Source organism: Trachemys scripta, chromosome 11 (assembly GCF_013100865.1).
Source record: "Trachemys scripta elegans isolate TJP31775 chromosome 11, CAS_Tse_1.0, whole genome shotgun sequence".
In the NCBI taxonomy this organism is placed as follows: Eukaryota; Metazoa; Chordata; order Testudines; family Emydidae; genus Trachemys; species Trachemys scripta.
Window position 1 is genome coordinate 50283466 of NC_048308.1, and position 23316 is coordinate 50306781.

The 23316-nt window shown below is 41.3% G+C and overlaps 1 protein-coding gene across 4 annotated transcripts in view; it reads left to right on the top strand.

The window, feature by feature from the left end:
• MYO1B (myosin IB) overlaps window positions 1-23316 on the top strand; it is a 199827-nt gene that overhangs the window by 49827 nt on the left and 126684 nt on the right. For all 4 annotated transcript variants that reach the window (XM_034785198.1, XM_034785200.1, XM_034785199.1 and 1 more), the window contains exon 3: window positions 3839-3954. In XM_034785198.1, coding sequence (XP_034641089.1) covers window positions 3839-3954 — 116 coding nt within the window. The remainder of the gene's footprint in view (window positions 1-3838; window positions 3955-23316) is intronic.

Here is a 23316-nt window from a genome sequence, read left to right on the forward strand (position 1 = left end):
ATTCTGTTTTAGGAGAATGGAATTTTTTTGATCTGCTGCCTGTCTTCCAAGGAGGATTGCCATGAGACCAGACACCCAGTGTGCCTATGTTCCCTAGTAGCTTGCTAGGCACGCTGCCTAGGAACTGGGGAGGAAGGTGGGTGACCTGGCAGTAAACCAGGCATGTTGGTCCTAACTTTCAGTTGGCTTATCTACATGGGATGTTACTGCTCTGGAACTTTCCGGGTGTTGTAGCAGCATCCATATGGGATGTTACTGCACGTCAAACTAGTGCATTTTAGATTACCGCACAGCAAGCCAGAGCGTGAATGTCCTGTTTAGACAAGCCCGTGGAAATCAACACCTTCCCGCAGAACACTGATTTTTTTTTTTGATGAATTGGTATTTTCTGACCGGAACAATAGTCTGTTGGTAAATAATCTGATCAGCTCTAAAACAGATGAATATGGGGTTTATTTAGAAATAGTAAGTCTTACACACAATTAGTGAAGTATTATATCTCAGGGCAGCTGTAGTTGTATAATGGTCAACGGTGGTTTCTACTGATTCATTCTGTAGGCAACAAGCATTGCAAAGATAAACTACAGGAGTCTCTAGAAGATACACACTGAAACTTCTTGTTTATCTAGGCAGTGTCATTTGTGCAACTCTATTTAAATGGGGCGAAAGATGCTGGCAGCCTTTATCACAGATTTACAACTTGACTATACAAATATGGTCTGTGGTGAAACTTGACATTCAAGATTTCTGCTTAAGGGTGAACTTTTTTTTGCCAAATGGTAAACATTTAATTTTTTTAATATGAGGGAAAGCATTGACTTGTTTTGGATGTCTCTGTATAGATCAAAAAACCCCACTGATTAAAAAAATCTAAATCTGGCATAAGAGCACAATTAAGGACAGTATCAGCCTGGGCATAAAGGCCAACGTAGAAGGCCAGAGAGGAAGGGTGGTGTAGTGATTAGGGTACTATCCTGGGATGGGGGAGACCTAGGTTCAATTTCCTGCTCCACCACAGACTTTCAATGTGACCCTGGGCAAATCACTTATTTTCTCTGTGCCTCACTTCCCATCTGTAAAAAGGAGATAATAGTATTTCCTTATCTCATAGGATAAATGCATTAAAGATTGCGAGGCACTACAATACAGCAGTGATGGATGGATTGGGGGAAGAGTGGAAGCATATAAGTACTATAGATGGAAAGATATTAAAAAGTGACTGATTTTGGTTGCATCAGCTTTTCGGTATTCAACCGGTGATGCTTGGTTTTTGGATGGTGTGTGATCAGCACTTTTTAAAATTAGGCCCATTTCAGTGTTAAGGTGGAGCACCCAAAATCCCTGATCACTCTTTAAAATCTTGGCCTGAAATCTTTTGCCCTTTTTTTTTTTTTGCCACTAATACTGATATTTATATATAGTATTTTTATTGTTCTTGAATGGTGAATATCAAGGGTGACACCCACTACCTGGAGTATGTATATTCTGTGATTCTGCATTCATTAAATTTGCTGTGGAATCCACCACTTGCTGGATAATTATGTCCCATAATGTAATTTTATTTTTTAAATTGTGTCTAATCCTCATGGCTGTGAAGAATGATACTAGAAACTTGAGTTTCGGTGCACGCTGAAGCAGTATGTTCTTGCGGAGTCTGAGATATGTTTTGCAGAATTTCCAGTCTGCCACACCAATACATCAGAATCCAGTGATCTTGCAGTAGTATTTAGGTGCAGATTGCCGTGCACTACATGAATGGGAGCCCTGATCTTCTGTCCAGGTGCTGCAGTTATATTGTATCATGCTATGTTAAGAGTGCTGCAATAAATAAACAAACCAGTGAGAGATAAGAATGAACTGTCCCTACTTTTCCTCTGAGTCTCCCTGGATGACTGCAATTACACATAGAATTCGCACAATAAAAGCTATACCTCAGGCTTGAAGTGAAAAACTACAGAAGAATTCTCACTTATTTGTATCCTGACTTGACAACCTCCCCATTTATAGCAGGTTGCTGTAGCTTTTAAGCTCCTATGGGGCATATGAGGCTACCTGTACATTACGAGCTGGGGTGAGATTCCTCTTCTCCATATACACCTACTTGTACTAGCTTTCATCAAGCTACCGTGAGTATAAATATCAGGGTAGCGGCAGTGGAGATATATGGCTGAATAACGCAGGTACCAGCCTGCCTGAAACCAGTGGGTATGTACTCGGCTTGGCTTTGCCATGCCTTCACTGCCACGACCTGTGGTACCATGGCTACATCACTATTTATACTTGTGGTAGCTTGACGAAAGCTAGCATGAGTATGTGTACACAAGCAGGAGACTCACACCCCTAGTTCCTAGTATAGACATAGCGCAAGGGTTTGAATCTAAACTCTTTCACAGCTATAGGAGTGCCATAGGTCTGTAGCTCTGCTGATACACAGTTTTGCTGTAGACTCTAGTCCTGAGGAGAGTTCTCTTGAGGAGTTTCAGTGTATGGTTAGGTTAAGGGCTCCTCAGGACTGTACTTCCAGAGTTTTTCTGATTTCCGGTCTACTTTTCAAACTGAATTGGTGTCACCAGGGCTGGCTCTAACTTTTTTGCCGCCCCAAGCAAAAAAAAAAAAAAAAAAGTGCTGCCCCACCGTAATAGCCTTTCCCTCCCCTCCCCCTGGAAATATCCCGTCCTGAGCACCGCCCCACCGAAACCCCCCCGCCCCCGAGTGCCACGCCGCTGAACGCCCCCCCCAGCGCCACGCCATGCTGCGGAAACAAAAACAAGCCCCCCCCCCCCGAGCGCCACCCGGCTGAAACAACAACAACAACCTCGAGTGCTGCCCCGCCGAACCAAAAAAACCCCAAAAACCCCCCGAGCGCCCCCCGCTGCCCCTTACAAGGAGCCGCCCAAAGCACGTTCTTGGTCGGCTGGTGCCTGGAGCCGGCCCTGGGTGTCACCCAATCTGTTGGATAATCTGGCTTCTGCCATGTGCTATGTCATTTAAGCAGTATTAACATTGGAAATATTGGTAAGTAGCTGATCTGAAACACTTAGTGGAAACCTTTTGATACTCTGATCTTTAAATAATGTTTGTGCAGCTTTAGTGTTTGTTCCCTGGACAGAACATCATAAAGTATTAATGAACAATGAGTAATTTCTGCTTTGTACATCATGTAACAAAGTGCTCATTGTTTTATGCCATCTTCACTTTATATGCACTTGCATATACAATGGAGAAATTTGCTAACCGATGCACCTTATAAGTGAGGCCCTCTATTTAAAGGGGGGTTGGGGGGAAGAGTTAAATAATTACTTTCAGGTTGGCTTATTGGTCTGAAAAATTAAACTAAATTGTCTTGTTTTCTGTTTTAAATATTGAAGACTAGTTGGAATTGTGTAATATTTAAAAATTCTTTAGGAAAATACATAGAACTATTTCATTTTGATTTTATATAAACACACCCTTCCCTTATGCAGCAAAGCAGAGCCCTGATAATTCTTTCAAAAATTAATCCCCACTTAAAGTAGGAGCTGTCTGCCTGTACAATGTAGAAGGAGCTGCTTAAAGAGTCTGTCAGTATTGTTGTTTTTATTCCTTTTATCTCTGTAGAACCTAAGAGCCCTTAACTGAGAGAGATTTTGAGAGGCTTTTAGTGTATAAATGAATGTTTTGAATGTATTCATTGTAAAAAAGTTGTTGTTTTTCTCAGCAAATGTTTTCCTGACACACAGAACTGATGAATTAAATATAACAGCAAAAATTGATTTATTTTTTTTTTAATGACAGGTCAGAATAAAATCTCATTTTTGAGTATTAAAACACTGTATTCTGCATTATTTTTCTCCTACAGACATACATTGGCAGTGTGGTTGTATCAATAAACCCATATAGACCGCTACCCATTTATTCACCAGAAAAAGTTGAAGAATACAGGAACAGAAACTTTTATGAACTCAGTCCTCACATGTAAGTATAATGCAGAAGCTTTAGGTTTCTGTTCTACTTTGAAACAGATGGGGCCAGCTGTCTTCCTTATGTCACAGAAGATGATGTTTTTTATCTGCTTAGGATTTTATGAGCTCTAAGTATGCAAAGTTTAATTGTAGATTTTTATTTTAAAGGAAAAGTTGAAATATTTACTTTAGTGCCTATTTCTTCATTTCATATTTAGGTTCTTAAATGCGATATGGGGGAAAGTTTCTTTCTGGTAATTGTTCAATGGTAACCTCTATTACAACATTGTAAAACAAATAAAACTGCAGAGGCCCCTAAATGTTAAATATTTTCCAGTAATAAGTTAACTTAATACTATTGATGTACAATGGAAGCACTTGAAGTTCTATTGTCTGGAGAGATTAGCAGTTTTACCAGTACTCCTTGTTTTGAGTGTAGCAAATGTCACTTAGAGCAGGGGGAGCTTTCAAAATGGAATAAACTTTGTATAACCACTCATGTCAGTAATTCAAGTAAACTATTTACTTTCATGAGTCTCTGCAGGATTGAGCCTGTATTTTGGAAAATGACACACATCTGTGGCCAAAAAGAGGTGAGGCGAGGGAAAGAAGTATCCAAGGCATAGACATAAATATCGTAAGGCTTTAATTTGACGTTGTTTAGAGCTTTAACTTAATCTTAAAATTTTCTCTCTGAAGTTAAAATCAGAGACAAGATTTGGGGTTTTGGTTTTTTCTTTCGTGTGTATGTATGTGAAAGGTAGAATTAAAATCTTACTAGAACATTTCAATTGTCACACATTGTCCTTTTTATATAACTGAAATATTAAGGCGAAAATATAACATTTGAAAATATGGAAATGAGTAGTTTATAGGTCCGTTTTATTTTGGTTTGCATTCACCTTCTGTATTCCTTGGTGGAAGGTGCAGCGGGGTTTAAGGCCTTGTCTGTATTGTATAGCTTTAGGATGTGTTTCAATGTGATTATGAAGAAATAAGTTAGCTGGTGCAGATCTGACTAGTCCTTATCAATTAAGACACACCGTGTTCGGCATCCCACAATTAAATGTGGTTAAATCCTGCACCCGTACTCTTATGTGCTGGGACAAGGATTTAATGCCAGTTAGCAGACATTATATAGAACACAATTTATCCTGGTCAGCAAGATGTCTGCAGCTAGCTTATTTATTAAATCTTAAAACAAGAAAAATATTGTCATGTGAATGAGGTTAATAACTCAGCTCCTTCCCCCTTCAGTTCTTGACAAAAGTGAGGTAGATGAGATTTCAGCCTATTGTGATATCGTTACTAGAGCTGATCAATTTGCAGTTTGATACTCAAGGGGGGCTGCTGGGTGCTCAGTGCTTTTGAAAATCAGGCCACTCTGGGTGCCTAAATATGAATTTAAACAAAACTTAGGCACCTTATTTTGAAAATCTTGGTTTTGGTTTTTAGAACATATTTTAAAACATTGACGTGGAAAATATGCTGTATACTGTTTTGTTCTGAAGTGATAAAGACCATCCATGTTTATTTGACATGCAAACTAACCTAATAATCGAATCAAATATCCTGCTGTCAGTTTGGAACCTCCTTGGACCTGAACTGTTTGACTGACTAAGGCCATATCTACGCTATAGGGACTATAGTGGCCTAGCATAACAGGGATAGAAGGGTGTTTTTTGTCCCTGTGGGAACACCACCTCCCCAAGCGATGGAAACTAGGTCAACACAAGTATTCTTCCATCGGCCTAGCTGTGTCTACACTGGGGATTAAGTTGGGATAGCTACGGTGCTCAGCGTGGATTTTTCACGCCCCTTAGTGCCATTGCTGTGTTGTTTTTATGCCCTTGAGTGCCATTGCGATGCTAAATTTTAAGTGTAGACCAGGTCTAAGTTTACAAAGTTTGGAACAGTTACATGCCAACAGAGCTTCTAACTCTGTCAATCCTTTGAGCTGAGGCATGGTGAAGGGAATAACTTTTCAAGCTTACCCTGCATTCTGAAAAATAGGACTATGTATTAGGTCCTATTTTGAATCCAGGAATATAATATATTTCAGGCCCCATCTGTTCTGGGGAGATAGCTTTACACAAATAGGTTTTATTTCAAACAAACAAACAACAAAAACCCCACTATTTCCTGAAAGCCCACTATCTCTGCAAGGCCTAATCAAGTCAATCTTAAATGTATGCAGAAGTTCTATCCTGGCTAGAGAAATGCTCACCGGTGAACTTTCAGAAGTTTCAGGATAATAGGGTGGTTATGAATGGTTTAAAATGGAAAATACAGAAGGGAATAGTAACTTGAAACACTGACAAGAAAATATTGGTAAATTATATTCATTGTGAAAAGGAATAATCAAATGGTCAACTGTTGACTCAGGGCAATAATTTCTGGAATTTAAACACTTTAAATCCACTTACTAGCAATAGACTGAGGTGAAAGAGCACTGAACATGAGCTAATGCCAGGGGAATCTTAATTGTGTAATGTTAAGATGATTTTCATTCCAAGTTTTGATGCAGTGCCAACTAATGACAAGTAAAATCATAATTTGCCTTGAACAGATGATGTGTGTCTAAATATTTGCCTCACTTGTTTCCTCTCCTATATAAAAATTACATTTTGCAACTCATGTTAGACAATTTTTTTACCAGAGTGACACAGAGGATTATACTGAAAATTGTCTATGCTGCATATCAGATGGTTTCTTTTCAAACTGAGGAAACGCCAAATATTTTACTAGATTGTAGACACACTAGGTAGACATTGTCACTTTGTGCTTTGTACTGGTAGCCTGCTTGTCATGAGAACTGAATATATGCTTCCTTTTAAATATGGTGATTGTATGGTAATGAGAACTGTAAAACGCTGTCATAATTTGTTAAAATGGTGCAGTTCTGACCAGCTTTATGGAGTCCATTTTGGAATTGTAGACACAAAGAATAAATGTTTAAATGTAAGGTTAACTATTGTTAATATCTTTTTCTCTTGTTCAGGCCACTCTTTGTTCTTAAACAACTTTTCCTCCCTATAATGTATTGTCATTTAAACATGGCTAGGGTTCCAGGGCTTTTGGCAGATCAAATACAAGCATTCACTGTGCATGGAACTGATACTTAAATATTGATATATAGTGGAAACAAGATCAGCTTGTAGGATGATGTGCTGCTGCTGCTACTGTTGTGGCAAGGAATAAGCTAGGCACAACACAGAAGAAACAAGACCACCATTGCTAGGTACTCACATACCACAGTGGTGGGTGCAGAGTGAGAATTTAAGGACAGCAGAACAACACAGTTTCTCTCTCGAGTTTGCAGTCTCATTTTAAAGTTGATTCCAGTTTAAAAGTAACTGACAACTTTTAAAGGAAATGGTTTTTAGGCATAGAACGGTCAGATTCCATGCTAATTTCCATATGTAATTTGGCAGATATCCCTCAGTCTTCAGGTGTTTTTTCAGTCCTGGAACTCTGAGGAGGAGACACTGTCCAGAAGGTTTCAGTGTGTGATATTTCTTCTGATGTGGACAAATACTGATTAGTTGAGACCTACAGAGTCGTTTTCCTTTGATATTTAAAAGATGATTGAATTGTGGCTTCATGGATTAACCCACTGCACAATTTAATTGCACTCTTTTGGAAAAGATTTTGCAGCCTCTGTTTGATTCAGTTCAATTTCAGCAAAGTTCCTCTGGAAACTATAGAGATACGTTTATGAAAGATTGTGATTTGGAGATGCTCCCTTGTAAGGGACTATGTTGTGAGTGTGGGAGGGAGGGGATGGGAACACCGCATGGCTGTGTACAGCAGATTACCGAAGAAGCTCTCCAGTTTGTTTGATTAAAGTTTTATTCCTTTCTCATTCACTGATTTGTTTAATGAACCCCAAGATTGTTACATGGTGTCAGAAGTGCTGAATGAGAAGGAAACTGCAGTCGTTTTGAAATTAACTCTTGTGTTTGCAACTGAAAGCAGAGACAAAGGGAGGCACTAAAGAAGCACATGGAGGACACACAGAGGCTTTTGCATGTATTTGGTGAGCACAGCAGTTGCTTTACTAGCCAAAAATGGATGTGTTGCAACCTCCATCCAGTCTGCAATTATCAGGCAGTGTTGTAGAGAACTGGAAAAACATTCAGAGATTTGAATTGTATTTAGCAACCACAAGGGCAGAGTTGAAAAATGATGAAGTGAAATCTGTCTTTTTGCATGTTGTTGGGGGAGAAACATTGGATATTCATAACAACTTTAAGTTTGAGGAAGGTGAAAACACGAAGTTAAGTAAAATACTGACTAAATTTGAGAACTATTTCCTGCCTAAAAGCAATAAAACCTTTGAGAGACGCACATTTTTTACATGCATGCAAAAAACTGATGACACCGTAGGACAACATGTCACAGAATTAAGGAAACTCAGTAAAACCTGTGACTTTGGTGAGCTGACAGAGTCTCTGGTCAGAAAGAGAATCATTTGTGTCATTAAAGACAATGTGTTAGAGAGACTGCTGTGTGAAAGAGACTTAACTTTAGAAAAAGCTCTCCAAATATGCAGGGCTGCAGAAACTGTGAAAGCACAAGCTAAAGAGCTGGATTCACCACAAGGGTTTATCCGTGTACTGAATACAAAAGAATATAGCCAGAATAGGTCAAATCAAAGAGTGGAACCACTCGTTATGAAAACCACTGCTGGGGGAAGACTGGGAACAGACAATCATGTAGAAGGTGTGGATCGCAGCCTGGCCCTGAACAGTGTGATACCTTTGGGAAACACTGTCATAAATGAAGGAAAAATAATTATTTTGCAAAATGCTGCAGATCCCAAATGCAGAAAAGTCAAGTGTATTCAGTTAAAGACAGTCTGGTTGAGAAGTTTTTCATAGACGTTCTGGCATCTAGCAAGCCTGATGAGAGGGACTGGATAGTGCCTATCACAGTGAACAATTATTCCACTGAAACTGGACATAGGAGCTCATGTTAATATTCTGTCTGAACAAGATTGAGACTGAAAATAAGACCAAAACCAGGGCTAATAAAAATAAGTGACTGGTTATTCTGGTAGCAGAGGGGTAGCTGTGTTAGTCTGAATCTGTAAAAAGCAACAGAGGGTCCTGTGGCACCTTTGAGACTAACAGAAGTACTGGGAGCATAAGCTTTCGTGGGTAAGAACCTCACTTCTTCAGATGCAAGTAATGGAAATCTCCAGAGGCAGGTATATATCAGTGTGGAGATAACAAGGTTAGTTCAATCAGGGAGGGTGAGGTGCTCTGTTAGCAGTTGAGGTGTGAACACCAAGGGAGGAGAAACTGTTTCTGTAGTTGGATAGCCATTCACAGTCTTTGTTTAATCCTGATCTGATGGTGTCAAATTTGCAAATGAACTGGAGCTCAGCAGTTTCTCTTTGGAGTCTGGTCCTGAAGTTTTTTTGCTGTAAGATGGCTACCTTAACATCTGCTATTGTGTGGCCAGGGAGGTTGAAGTGTTCTCCTACAGGTTTTTGTATATTGCCATTCCTGATATCTGACTTGTGTCCATTTATCCTCTTGCGTAGTGACTGTCCAGTTTGGCCAATGTACATAGCAGAGGGGCATTGCTGGCATATGATGGCATATATAACATTGGTGGACGTGCAGGTGAATGAGCCGGTGATGTTGTAGCTGATCTGGTTAGGTCCAGTGATGGTGTTGCTGGTGTAGATATGTGGGCAGAGTTGGCATCGAGGTTTGTTGCATGGGTTGGTTCCTAAGTTAGAGTTGTTATGGTGCGGTGCGTGGTTGCTGGTGAGAATATGCTTAAGGTTGGCAGGTTGTCTGTGGGCGAGGACTGGCCTGCCTCCCAAGGTCTGTGAAAGTGAGGGATCATTGTCCAGGATGGGTTGTAGATCACTGATGATGCGTTGGAGAGGTTTAAGCTGAGGACTGTAGGTGATGGCCAGTGGAGTTCTGTTGGTTTCTCTTCTGGGCCTGTCTTGTAGCAGGAGGCTTCTGGGTACACGTCTGGCTCTGTTGATTTGTTTCTTTATTTCCTTGTGTGGGTATCGTAGTTTTGAGAATGCTTGGTGAAGATCTTGTAGGAGTTGGTCTCTGTCTGAGGGGTTGGAGCAGATGCAATTGTACCTCAGTGCTTGGCTGTAGACGATGGATCGTGTGGTGTGACCGGGGTGGAAGCTGGAGGCATGAAGGTAGGCGTAGCGGTCGGTGGGTTTTCGGTATAGGGTGGTGTTAATGTGGCCATCGCTTATTTGTACGGTGGTGTCCAGGAAGTGGACCTCCCGTGTAGATTGGTCCAGGCTGAGGTTGATGGTGGGATGGAAGCTGTTGAAAGCATGGTGGAATTCTTCCAGGGTCTCCTTCCCATGGGTCCAGATGATGAAGATGTCATCAATATAGCGTAGGTAGAGAAGGGGCATGAGTGGACGAGAGCTGAGGAAGCGTTGTTCCAGGTCAGCCATAAAAATGTTGGCATATTGTGGGGCCATGCGGGTGCCCATAGCGGTGCCACTGGTCTGGAGGTATATATTGCCACTGGTCTGGAGGTATATGTTAAGGTAGCCATCTTACAGCAAAAAAACTTCAGGACCAGACTCCAAAGAGAAACTGCTGAGCTCCAGTTCATTTGCAAATTTGACACCATCAGATCAGGATTAAACAAAGACTGTGAATGGCTATCCAACTACAGAAACAGTTTCTCCTCCCTTGGTGTTCACACCTCAACTGCTAGCAGAGCACCTCACCCTCCCTGATTGAACTAACCTCGTTATCTCCACACTGATATATACCTGCCTCTGGAGATTTCCATTACTTGCATCTGAAGAAGTGAGGTTCTTACCCACGAAAGCTTATGCTCCCAGTACTTCTGTTAGTCTCAAAGGTGCCACAGGACCCTCTGTTGCTTTTTACTGGTTATTCTGGAACAAATATACCAGTGAAGGGGAGGTGCGTTGTTAACATCAACCATAAAAGCACCATGAACAGGCTCTCATTCATTGTAGTGCCAAAAAAGGTGACACCAGTTTTAGGCCTGACTGTATGTGATAAACTCAGTCTGGTAAAATGGGTGCTCTCACTACATGATCATACTGAACCTGGCTATGAGGCACTCTTTAAGGAATATCACGACCTGTTTCAAGGGTTGGGTTGCTTGCAGAGTGAACATATAATCCAGATAAACAAGCAGGTCCCTCCAGTTATCCAGCCGTGTAGAAAGGTGCTATTTGCACTTCATGATTAACTCAAGGCTGAACTTGCAAGTATGGAAGCAACGCAAGTAATACAAAAAATTGAGGCGCCAGCAGAATGGGTGAAGCTCCCTCATCGTTGTGGAGAAAAGTAACAACCAGCTACGCATATGCCTAGATTCCAGAGACCCCTCAACAAGGCTATGAAAAGAGAACATTTCAAACTACCAACCAGAGAAGAGATTATGGCTCAATTTGTAAATACTCAATATTTTAGTAAATTGGATGCATCCTCAGGTTTTTGGCAGCTAAAATTAATTTAAGAAAGCTCAAAACTATGCACATTTAATATCTCATTTGGAAGATACAGATTCTTACACTTACCCTTCGGCATAGTTTCAGCACCAGGAGACTAAGAGGAGACTAAGGGGGGATACGATAAAGATATGTAGAGTGGTGTGGAGAAAGTGAATAAGAAAAAGTTATTTACTTGTTCCCATAATATAAGAACTAGGGGCCACCAAATGAAATTAATGGGCAGCAGGTTTAAAACAAATAAAAGGAAGAAGTTCTTCACACAGCGCACAGTCAACCTGTGGAACTCCTTGCCTGAGGAGGTTGTGAAAGCTAGGACTATAACAGGGTTTAAAAGAGAACTAGATAAATTCATGGAGGTTAAGTCCAGTAATGGCTATTAGCCAGGATGGGTAAGGAATGGTGTCCCTAGCCTCTGTTTGTCAAAGGGTGGAGATGGATGGCAGGAGAGAGATCACTTGATCATTACCTGTTAGGTTCACTCCCTCTGGGGCACCTGGCATTGGCCACTGTCGGTAGACAGGATACTGGGCTAGATGGACCTTTGGTCTGACCCAGTATGGCCATTCTTATGTTCACCAGAAGTGTACCACAAAACCATACATATTAATGGTATTGACACCTCAATGGATCATCATCTGGGGCTCAATGAAAGAGGAGCAGGATTGTGGACTTTGGAAGTCCTGAATGCAACTAGAGATTCAAACCATAAACTAAATAGGGAGAAATGTGTTTTAGGGGTTACAGAACTGACTTTTCAGGGGACGTTATTTCCAACGAAGGTATAAAACCTGATAAGATTTCAGCCATTGAAATGAAGCCATGTCCCCAGTCAAAGAAAGATGTCCAATGGTTCCTGGCAATATTTAATTATCTTAGATTAGGTATGAATTTTCCATCTACCAAAGCAGCAGCATTAAGAAAACTCCTAGAAAATAAAAGTGAATGGTATTGGGGTGCAGAACAGGAGGAATCATGGGAAGGTTTAAAACAACTGATAGAAGAACCATGTTGAAGTTCTATGCACCAGGAAGGCACATTAAAATTTCAGCAGATGCTTAACAGTCTGGGTTAGGTGCAGTGATTTTACAGAAGTATGAGGATTGTTGCATCCAAATCACTGACTGGGGCACAAACCAGATATGCATAGATCGAAAAGGAGCTTGTAGGAATATTGTTTGCCTGTGAGAGATTCAACAGTGTGCCCTTGTTGCCAAGAAGGCTAATGGCATTTTGGGCTGTATAAGTAGGAGCATTGCCAGCAGATCAAGGGACGTGATTATTCCCCTCTATTTGGCACTGGTGGGGCCTCATCTGGAGTACTGTGTCCAATTTTGGGCCTCACATACAAGAAGGATGTGGAAAAATTGGAAAGAGGCCAGCATAGGGCAACAAAAATGATTAGTGGCTGGAGCACATGACTTATGAGGAGAGGCTGAGGGAACTGGGATTATTTAGTCTGCAGAAGAGAAGGAGGAGGGGGGATTTGATAGCTGCTTTCAACTACCTGAAGAGGGTTCCAAAGAGGATGGATCTAGACTGTTCTCAGTGGTACCAGATGACCGAACAAGGAGTAATGGTTTCAAGTTGCAGTGGGGGAGGTGTTGGTTGGATATTAGGAAAAACTTTTTCATTATGAAGGTGGTGAAGCACTGGAATGGGTTACGTAGGGAGGTGGTGGAATCTCCTTCCTTAGAGATTTTTAAGGTCACGCTTGATAAAGCCCTGGCTGGGATGATTTAGTTGGGGATTGGTCCTGCTTTGAACAGGGGATTGGATTAAATGGCCTCCCGAGGTCCCTTCCAACCCTGATATTCTATGATTCAATCAGTATATTTATGGAACAACAGTGGAAGTTGAAACAGACCACAAGCCCCAGGTAGCGTTTTTTAGCACACTGCTAAATGATTGTAGCTTAAGGATTCAAAAGTGATGCTAAAGCTGCAAAAGTATGATTTGGTTGTGACCGACACACCCAGTAAATTCATGTTCATTGCAGGTGCATTTTCCAGAGCAGTGACTCCCACGAAACCAGAGAAGACTTTAGAGACAAAGATACAAGCCTAGGTAGATCTGATTGTAAAGTCAATTCCCATAGTCAACAGGAAACTATAACAAATAAGAAAGGGAACAGAGAAAGATGAATTGTTGGGAATCCTTAAAGAAGTAATAATTAAAGGGTGGCCTGAAGAAATAAGCAGTTACTGTCCAAGTATAAGAGAATATTGGAATTGCAGACATGAATTTACTGTGATAGATGGGGTGATTTTTCAGGGGCAGTAAGGTGGTAATTCCAATGAACCTCTGAAAAGAAATGCTGCAGAAGATCATTTAGGAATAGAGAAGTGCAAACAAGGAGCACGAGAGGTCCTGTATTGGCCACGGATCAATCGTGACATCATTAATGTGGTAGGAAACTGCTTTTTATGCTTGAAAACAAGCCATGCCAACAAGGAGAGCCATTGAGCCCTCATCCAGTTCCACAAAGGCCTTATGAAAATGTCGGCACTGATTTATTTACCTGGCAATCAAAGGATTATTTAATAGTCACAGATGATTATTCTCTGTATCCAGAAATTTGCACATTGCACAGCACTAATAGTAATTCAGTGATAGCCAGCTGGAAGAGAATCTTCTTCAGACATGGAATTCCAGATGAAGTCTTCCGTAATAATGGGCGGTAATTTTCCGGTGCAGATTTTAGGCAATTTGCCATAGATTGGGGTTTCCATCACAAAACATTAAGTCCAAATTACCCCTAATCAAATGGACTTGTGCAAAGGTCTATGTGGACAGTAAAGAACCTTATGAAAAAGACAGTGACAGTGGGGGTGATCTTGTTTAAAGCTTTATTGGTTTACTCAAGTACAACTCTGGAGAATAGTTTTTCTCAAGCTCAGCTGTTAATGGAAAGAAGGATCACATGTAATTTACCAATTACCTGATGAAATCTCATAAAATGCAACCATACATTAGATGAAAGAAAATCCAAAATGGAAGCAGAAATATTATTTTGATAAAAGGGCCTGTGATCTTCCATCTCTTAATCCAGATGCCTGAGGAATCACACCTCTAATACTTGGGGACAAAGAGATACCATTAAAGAACAGCTGCATCCAAGGTCTTAAGTTGTCCAGACAGACCTTTCAATTCAACATAATTGAAAGGATCTACGAGTAATTGCAGTGAGTTCCAACACATTGATAGCTGATGTGCATTTCCCATCTGACTGATCCTTTATCATCAATGTACAAAGAAGAAACTGTCAAGGAACAAGAGAACAACTCAGGGCAGGTTTACACTAAAGCTTAAGTTGATCTAACTTGCGTCACTCAGGGGTGTGAAAAAGACACCCCTCTGAATGATGCAAGTTACAGCAACCTAAGCACTGTCACCACTAGTGCTATATCAGCGGGAGACGCTCTCCTGTTGGTGAAGGTGGTGAAGTAATTATGCCAACAGGAGAGCGCTCTCCTGTCAGCATAGAGCATCTTCACCAGATGTGCTACAGCAGCGCAGCTGCATCGGTGTAGCGCTTCTACTGTAGACCTGCCCTCAGACTCTAATGAAAGGCTGATACTGAGAGGATCAGAGCAGGAGGTTAAAAGTCCTGAAAGACTCATAGAGACTTGCTAACCTGCCTGAAGAAGGGGTATTTGAGGAAAGTGAGTGATAAAGACTCATTCCAGTGTGATGTACCTCTCCTCTCTAGGTAGTTGACACATTGGGTTTATAGAAATGTACTAGATTGTTTGAGAATTTAATGTATGTGTTATTAGTTGTTATATATATAAAAACAGTTAAATGTTAATCTTTTTTTTAAGAGGGAAGATGTAGAGAGAGGTTTATGAAAGATTGTGATTTGGAGATGCTCCCTTATAAGGAACTGTGTTGTGAGTGTGGGAATTTGGACAAGGGCCCTGATGGCAGGGGTTGGAACACCATATGGCTGTGTGCAGCAGTTCACCAGAGACATTCTCCAGTTTATTTGATTAAAGTTTTATTCCTTTCTCATTCACTAGTTTGTTATTTAACGAACCCCAGGATCGTTACAGAAACCAGCCAGGGTTCCGACAAAACCTTTCCATTGGAAGCCTGCCCAACTCCTCAGGAGTCCAAGCTCCCTGGTCCAGGTCTCTGGGGCAGCTTGCCATGCAGCCTGCCTTGCATTCAGGATTACAGGGCTTCCAAGACCCGCAGCTGCAGGGCAGCCCCGCTGAGTGGATTTTTCCCAGAGCCAGGACTACATTCACTTTTGTGGAGAACTTCAGCATGTTTGGGTTTTGTGCTGAATTGGAATGAAACCAAATTCTGAAATATCAAAATCCTACATGAAATGGAATTACCTCTCTTCACCCAGCTCTAGTAACTACCCAGAGGCGTTATCCTATTCATATCCTATACATGCCCAGATGTATCCTATTCTCCGCCTGTGCTGAAAGTGCACACAGGATTTTGGATGGGAAGAATCTTGGTTGAAGCCTTGCAGATTTTCCAGTAGTACAGCAGTTTTGATGAGTAAAACTAAAGCATGCTCAGAATGAAAGTGTGTGGAACCAACAGATTAATTATTTTTAATATGGAGATATACCTATCTCATAGAACTGGAAGGGACATTGAAAGGTCATTGAGTCCAGTCCCCTGCCTTCACAGCAGGACCAAGTACTGTCCCCGACAGATTTTTGCCCCAGATCCCTAAATGGCCCCCCTCAAGGATTGAACTCACAACCATTGGGTTTAGCAGGCCAGTGCTCAAACCACTAAGCTTCCCCCTCCCTTAAAATGTCATCACTGAGTGATATGGAGGCAGTTCACACCTCACTGTTGTTTCAAGCTGTCTGAAGGCTTTTGGGTGACAGCACAATATTAACCTTCTAAGCTCTGGTCTACACTGCAGAATTATTTTGGTATAACTCAGGGGTAGGCAACCTGTGGTGAAAGTGCCGAAGGCGGCATGCAAGCTGATTTTCAGTGGCACTCACACTGCTGGGTCCTGGCCCCCAGTCCGGGAGGCTCTACATTTTAATTTAATTTTAAACAAAGCTTCTTAAACATTTTAAAAACCTTATTTACTTTACCTACAACAGTAGTTTAGTTATATATTATAGACTTATAGAAAGAGACCTTCTAAAAATGTTAAGATGTATTACTGGCAAATTAGAGTGAATAAATGAAGACTCGGCATACCACTTCTGAAAGGTTGCCGACCCCTGGTATAACTACATCGTTCAGGGGTGAGAATAATCCACACCCTTGAGCGACATAGTTGTACCAACCTAAGAGCCGGTGTGGACAGTGCTATCACCCGCTGACACCAGGTACTGTCTCTTGTGGAGGTGGATTATCTAGACCCACGTGAGAGATGGTGGACGTGCAAACTTGCCAATATTTCTTTAATCTTGATCAGAAAAGCTTACTAAGGGGCAAAAGGGCAATGCCGTCTCCACAGACACTTAATCCTCGGCTGCTCTGCATAAAACAGCCTACAAGAGTAACAGTTTCAGTGGTGTTATTTAATGCTAATCGTAGAGAATTTTTGTTTTGTTTTGTATGAGTTTGACAGTTGGCCACTAAAAACTGGAATGAGACCACAAACACATTTCACATAGGCCACTGAGGCTACATCTGCTCTGCAATAACTTGCATGGTGACAGGTTTCAGAGTGGTAGCCGTGTTAGTCTCCTCATTGTTTTTACTGCAATAACTGAGTCTCAGAGCCTGGGTCAATTGCCTTGGGCTGCAGAGCTAAAAATTGCAGTGTAGATGTTCAGGCTGAGACCTACTCCTCCAGCGGGGTTTCAGAGCCTGGGTGACAGCCCAAGCCTGAATGTCTACACTGCAATATTTAGTCCCACAGCCTGAGCCCTGCAAGCCTGAGTCAGCTGACCCTTTGTCAGGTCAGACATATCCCAAATGGACGGAGTAGCAATTTCTGTTCACAGAAATGACACGGAGATAAATTTAAACTAGTGACTTTGGAGTGAACAAATTGGCTCTAATTGTTCACTCCTCCCCGTGTGTGTTTGTGTGGTCATAACACCTTTTTAACACATTAGTCTTCAAGGCCCACCATGGAATCTTTGGTTTTTGTTAGGAATGTGTGTGAGGCTGTTAAATAGGGTTCGGATGGGATTGATCAATGGATTTTTTTTTAAGTTGCTATTTAATTATTGCTAACCATGCCCACCTCCTATCATCTTTATCTGGTCCCTTGATCTTCAGATATGTCCTTAGTTTTGTGGGGCACAACATGCCGTTGCAGTGAACACTTGAATGCAGTGTGGAAGTACTTGTTTATGCCGTTCTCTCTCTGCTAGTCTGCTAGTCTGCTCATTCAGCTCAATTAATTGACACTTTACTCACCCGGAGAAGAACTTGGTAAGTGATAGAAATGACATAGAAGCATACTGTGTCTTCCTGTAGTGAAAGCTGCAGATGGCCCAGGGGGAGATTGCAGAGTTTCCAATGACTGCTTCTCAGAGGGGAGGTGTTTGGGGCAGGGAGTGGTGGAGGAGCCTCTGAGCCCTTGGACTGTGTGGGTAAAGGTAACAGTCTCCTTAAGGGGGTGTAGAGTAGATGCTGCCTGTTTCCACCTCCTGTCTTGGCCACAACCTCCTGAATATTAACAGAAGCCCATCTGCACTTTTGGAGAGTGGAGGAAGCCTGGCCAGTGGCGTTGGAACAGTTTTTATCGTAGAGGTGCCGAGAGCCATTGAACCAAACTGTAAACCCTGTATATTATGGAAACCACTTCAAGCCAGGGGGTGCTGCTTCACTCCCAGCTCTCCGAGCATGGCTGGCAGGCTCTGATCCACTTCCCTCCGCTGCTGTGACCTTTGTGCCATGTTTATGCTTGTGTTTCCCCTCCCTACTGGAAAGATTGTTCTTCCACATTTTAGAAGAGGTGTGGTTTATTTTAAGATGAGTTGGTTGGTAGGCGAGACCAGGCTGATTTTACCTTTTTTCCCCAACAAAAAAAGGTGGGAGCTGTACTGCTTAACAGTAAGTTCCATGTCACTAGTCCCCTAGTCCTGCTTTCTAGCTCTGTATGCATGTTCACTGAGAGTTGGTTGCATTTCTTGCATACGCTCTGAGAAGTTCAAAATAAGGTTAGTCACTGAGATGTGTACAAAGATATCTTTATTGGTATCTGCAGACTTTTTTCAAGAGAAGCTTTTTATCAGACAGCATCAGGTTAGAGGAATTATTTTATCTCCTTATAATTTTTTTTACATACTTGAGTATTGCTATCAAGCTTCCAATCAATTGAAAGTACAGCTGCTTGTTGAAAATTGGTTTTTAAGGAAAATTACAGTACTTCTGTATTCTCTGAGAGAAAACAGTTGTTCGTGCCAAAACTTTCAGACACTGGTGCCTGAGTTAAGCTTCTACATTCATATTTGGGTTCCTACATGAAATTGGTCTTTTTTTTTTTTTAAATGCTGAGCACCCAGCAGTTCTTGTTGCTGTCAGTGGGATTTGTGGGAGCTCAGCACTTTTGAAAATCACCCTACTCTGATTTAGATCCCAAGTTTGAAAACATTGGTCCTGAGGTATCTTACATTTGTATGGGTGAACAAACGAATACCCCTTCTTGTTTGAAGGACCTTCACATTAGTAATTCTAATAACTATTTTTATTTGGATGGATCACCACAAATTGTGACTGTTGATAGTTGTGACGCTTTCTGTTTCCTCTCCTTTCAAGTCATAGCTACTGAGAGACAATGTAAGCAGCGAATATAAATGTTGTATTTGCTTCTGTTTTTTGCTGGCATTCCAGGATTGCATGTGTTCAGAAACACCAAGGCTACAGTAACTTTTTTTCCTCCTGGATTCAAAGCAAATATTTCTGTTCCAAGGGCATGATAAAGGCCCAGCTGTGAAGGGCAATTGTTGCCTGTATGTTTAAAGTTAATGTGCTTCCTATAAACACCCTGCAGTTTAGTTTTTTAGGATAGAATGTAATTGGTCTTGTTCCTCACAAGTGGGGGATGGTACAGTATACATCATAGTTTACAGCAGGGGTAGGCAACTTATGGCACGTGTGCCAAAGGTGGCACGCAAGCTGATTTTCAGTGGCACTCTCACTGCCTGGGTCCGGGGTGCTCTGCATTTTAATTTAATGTTAAATGAAGCGTCTTAAACATTTTAAAAACCTTATTTACTTTACATACAACAATAGTTTAGTTCTATATTATAGACTTATAGAAAGAGACCTTCTAAAATGTTTAAATGTATTACTGGCACGTGAAACCTTAAATTAGAGTGAATAAATGAAGACTCGGCACACCACTTCTGAAAGGTTGCCAACCCCTGGTTTATAGTCTTTTCCATCTATGCTCTAGTACAGTTGTCATTGTATCTCCATTTCAGTGTCTTTATTTTGAATGTTTTTCTTTATTCTATAGTCTCTCTCCTTCCTTACTAATAGGTTACTATGCTTTGTATTTTGTACTTTTTTTGCTTCCTTTGTGCTGGTGCTTCTCCCAATTCCCTATCTCCACAGAAGGCCGGTCTTTGGCCACACTCAGGAGGCTCGGCAGATGTCATGACAAAAGAGTTGCTCGGGCCAGCAGGCCGCTTGCCTAAGCCTACAGCCCTGTTTTACATTAGCTGTTTTCATGGCAGCTAATGGCATTAAAGGCCACAACGGGAGCAGAGAGGGAGGGGGAGAGTTTCTCATCTTTGCCCCACAACTCCAGACCACTACTGTCTGGTATCCTTAATGGATTTCCCCTTTCAGATTAACCATGCTTTCTTGAGATGTGGATGCAGGGATATAGCCATATGGTATCATGATGGATGGCATATTTCTATTAATATCCTCACCAGGCAGTGAAATTTCTCAACAAACATACATTAACTATTTGATTTGTAGATAAAGAACTGTCATCAAAGCCAATTTGCCACGCCATGTATGAAGTGCATATTTGTTTTACATTTTCAATGTGTTTTGGCTGCCATACATAGTTTGATATTAGCCAGATTCTTTATTCCATTAAGACTTCCCCCCCCCAAAACCTACTCACCTCTTATATGACAGGTAACATGTTACTTGTAATTCTGCAACAAACTTTCTTTTGTTTAATGGAATATAAATGCAGAAGTAAAAAAATATATCTAGATCAAGCGTAACCAACATTTGTATTTATGGAATTCCCATTTTAAAAAAATCTTTGCGCTGGAATTAAGGTTGAGAATACATATCAGTAACCACACAGTTGTGAAACGTGCACCCTTAATGAGCATTGTCGCTGTCAGAAAACAGGTCGTAAATTTCTGTCCGTCTAGCAGTTTAATGTTAAATTGAAAAGAAACCCAAATATTTGAAAGCTCAGTTTAGAGCACCCAAACAAAAATAACTGCTTCTATAATGATGCCTTAATGAAAAACAAACTGAAAAACCCTTATCCATCTGTTACAATGCGGTGTTATTAGTGAACACACAGACTGGAATGCCTTACTCTTAACCGTATGATGGCTGCACCAAGCCCATCCTTCTTTATGAACACAGTCCATGAGTCCATAGAAAAAGACTTTTATGAATTTCTAATTAAATAATGTATTGAAGGCAGCCATTCCCCCTCTCCTTTAAGATTCCGTGTGCCTCAAATTATGCAAGTGTAATTAGCCACAGAGCCGGTATATTTATGTGTAATCCTTCTGCCAGGTGGTGTAGGCAGCAAAAAGGCCCGGTTCAATTTTCTAGGCGTTTCTTTAAAGACTCAACTAACACAGACGCAACCCCCCTCCCTGAAACCTGTGAAACTGTATACATCAGCTTGGGCATTTCCCTGATTGGCAATATTTCTCCACTCACAAACGCTGAGTCCAGGGGTTATGACAAAGACATTTATTGGGGAGGAAGATGATGACAGAATGAATTTTGGGAAACCAGCAATTTACAAATTCTATGCTGTAAGACTGCCACCCCACAGGGTGTCTTAACAGTAGTCCCAAACTCATTCTCCTTTGGCCATTGGGAGTGACTATGTTTTGGCCACTTCCCTCCTCCCCAGCTCCCCACTCATGGTTAGTTGTGGGTTGGAGAAGTCCAAGGATTCTTGCAGGGCAGTGCTGCCTGGGCTGTTCTGGGGGCCTGACTACCTGACCCAGAGGGCATGACTTTTCTTTAATTGCTGGGTAGGGAAGCCCGCACCAACACCCCTTGGATAGGCTGCTGCTCTCTCTCTCTCTCTCTCTCTCTGGATTCACCCCAAGCTGCTGAGCTTTGCCACTTCTCTGTACCATACCCTCAAAGGTGCCTCTGCTTCTGAGCTGTCCGTCACCTTCGAGAAGCTGCTGTTGCTACTCTGTGCCATCTGTTGCCTTGGATTGTCTGCCTCTGCTGCTCGCTGCCAACAGTTTGCTCTGATCGCTGTTCAGCAATCTCAGCTCTTGGGGAGGATGGTAGTTTCTAGGATCATTTGACAGAGTCCTCACCACCAGAGGCTGAAAATTAGAGCCTTTTCCCCTTCTCTTCCTCTTCTCTCGCTCTCTTCAGGTTCCCAGTGCTCTGTGGGTTTTAGGCTATTGATACTCCACCTAGGAGCTATATCGCTACTTTTTATTTAAATTTAAGACATCTGCGTCACTAGATTGCAGACTTGTTAAACTCCTTTGGGGAAAGGAGAGCTATGGGAAGATGGGAGAGTTGTGATGACTTGACAATTGTATCAAACTAGCGGCTCTTCAGAATTAGAGATGTTAGTACCCATAGATTTTGGACATCTAAAAACCCTTAGAATAAATCTATAATCCAAAATTAATCCATTTTACGTAGTAGACAGATATGAAGGGGAATGGGAGGCTTGGGCGCAAAGTTAAAGTTTGGGTGCTATATCTGTGCCTTTCTCCACTTGTAAATGTAAAATAATTAAAATGACATATTTGATTATTTGAAGAGAATTCAAGAAGTGACCCAAGAGCTTCTCCAAGACTTGATCGAGATGTAAATTAGGATTTCTCTTGCATGTAGCAGTAAATTAGCTGTCCATCAAATCTTGAGCAGGACTTGTATTCACTGAATCTTGGACCGCATATAATGCAAACTTTCCATCCCAACAATCAAACAGCTATTGGCAGTACATATTATAATCTTAGTAAAATGAAAAATAGTTGCTGGTTTGCCATTGGTATTTGAGAGCACACAAAGTCAGTGTTCTAAACATGTAATAACACAGGAATTGATGCACAAGAGGATGTGCGGTTTTTGAAAGGCAGAGGAAAATATGCATCCAGCACACAAGGACTACAGCTTTCTGGAAACCAGGCATACAGAATGGGGTTCCATTTCAAATTTAAACATTTTAAAAAGCATCTTAATTTTAAAAATGGTTGTGGAATTGCATTTGTAAAGATTTTGTTGTCAATCGAAAACAATAGAGGCCATAGGATTCTGAAGTCTTCATTGTGTTCACGAGAATAGGGCACTCAGCAGCTACTCCATAGTTTTGTCTACACTTGTCTTTTCCAGCAACTGTGGAGTGCATTTGTGCTGTCAATGTTTTATAAATGCTAGTGTATACAGGACTTGGCCGTTTCAGCATAGTGTCATGTAAACACAGTGCCTGCCTGCATGGTAGGTTGCTAAAGATCCATCTGTGGAGACCAGAACAAACAAAATTACTGAGTCTAGAGATTGTTATAACACAGTTTCGTCTTGTTTGTGAAGATGGAATGAAAACTCAATGTGGTTATTATGCATATGCAGATAGCCTATTAGATACATATATTTGCAATTCTGGCCTTTGTGATGGCGGTCAATTCTCACAAATTTAAATGTAGAGGTGTTTGTTGTAGAAATGGCTTATAACTGAGATTCTAGATTAGCATTTTGACTTATACTCACAGCAGAGTTTAATACAGGAGAAATCTTTTA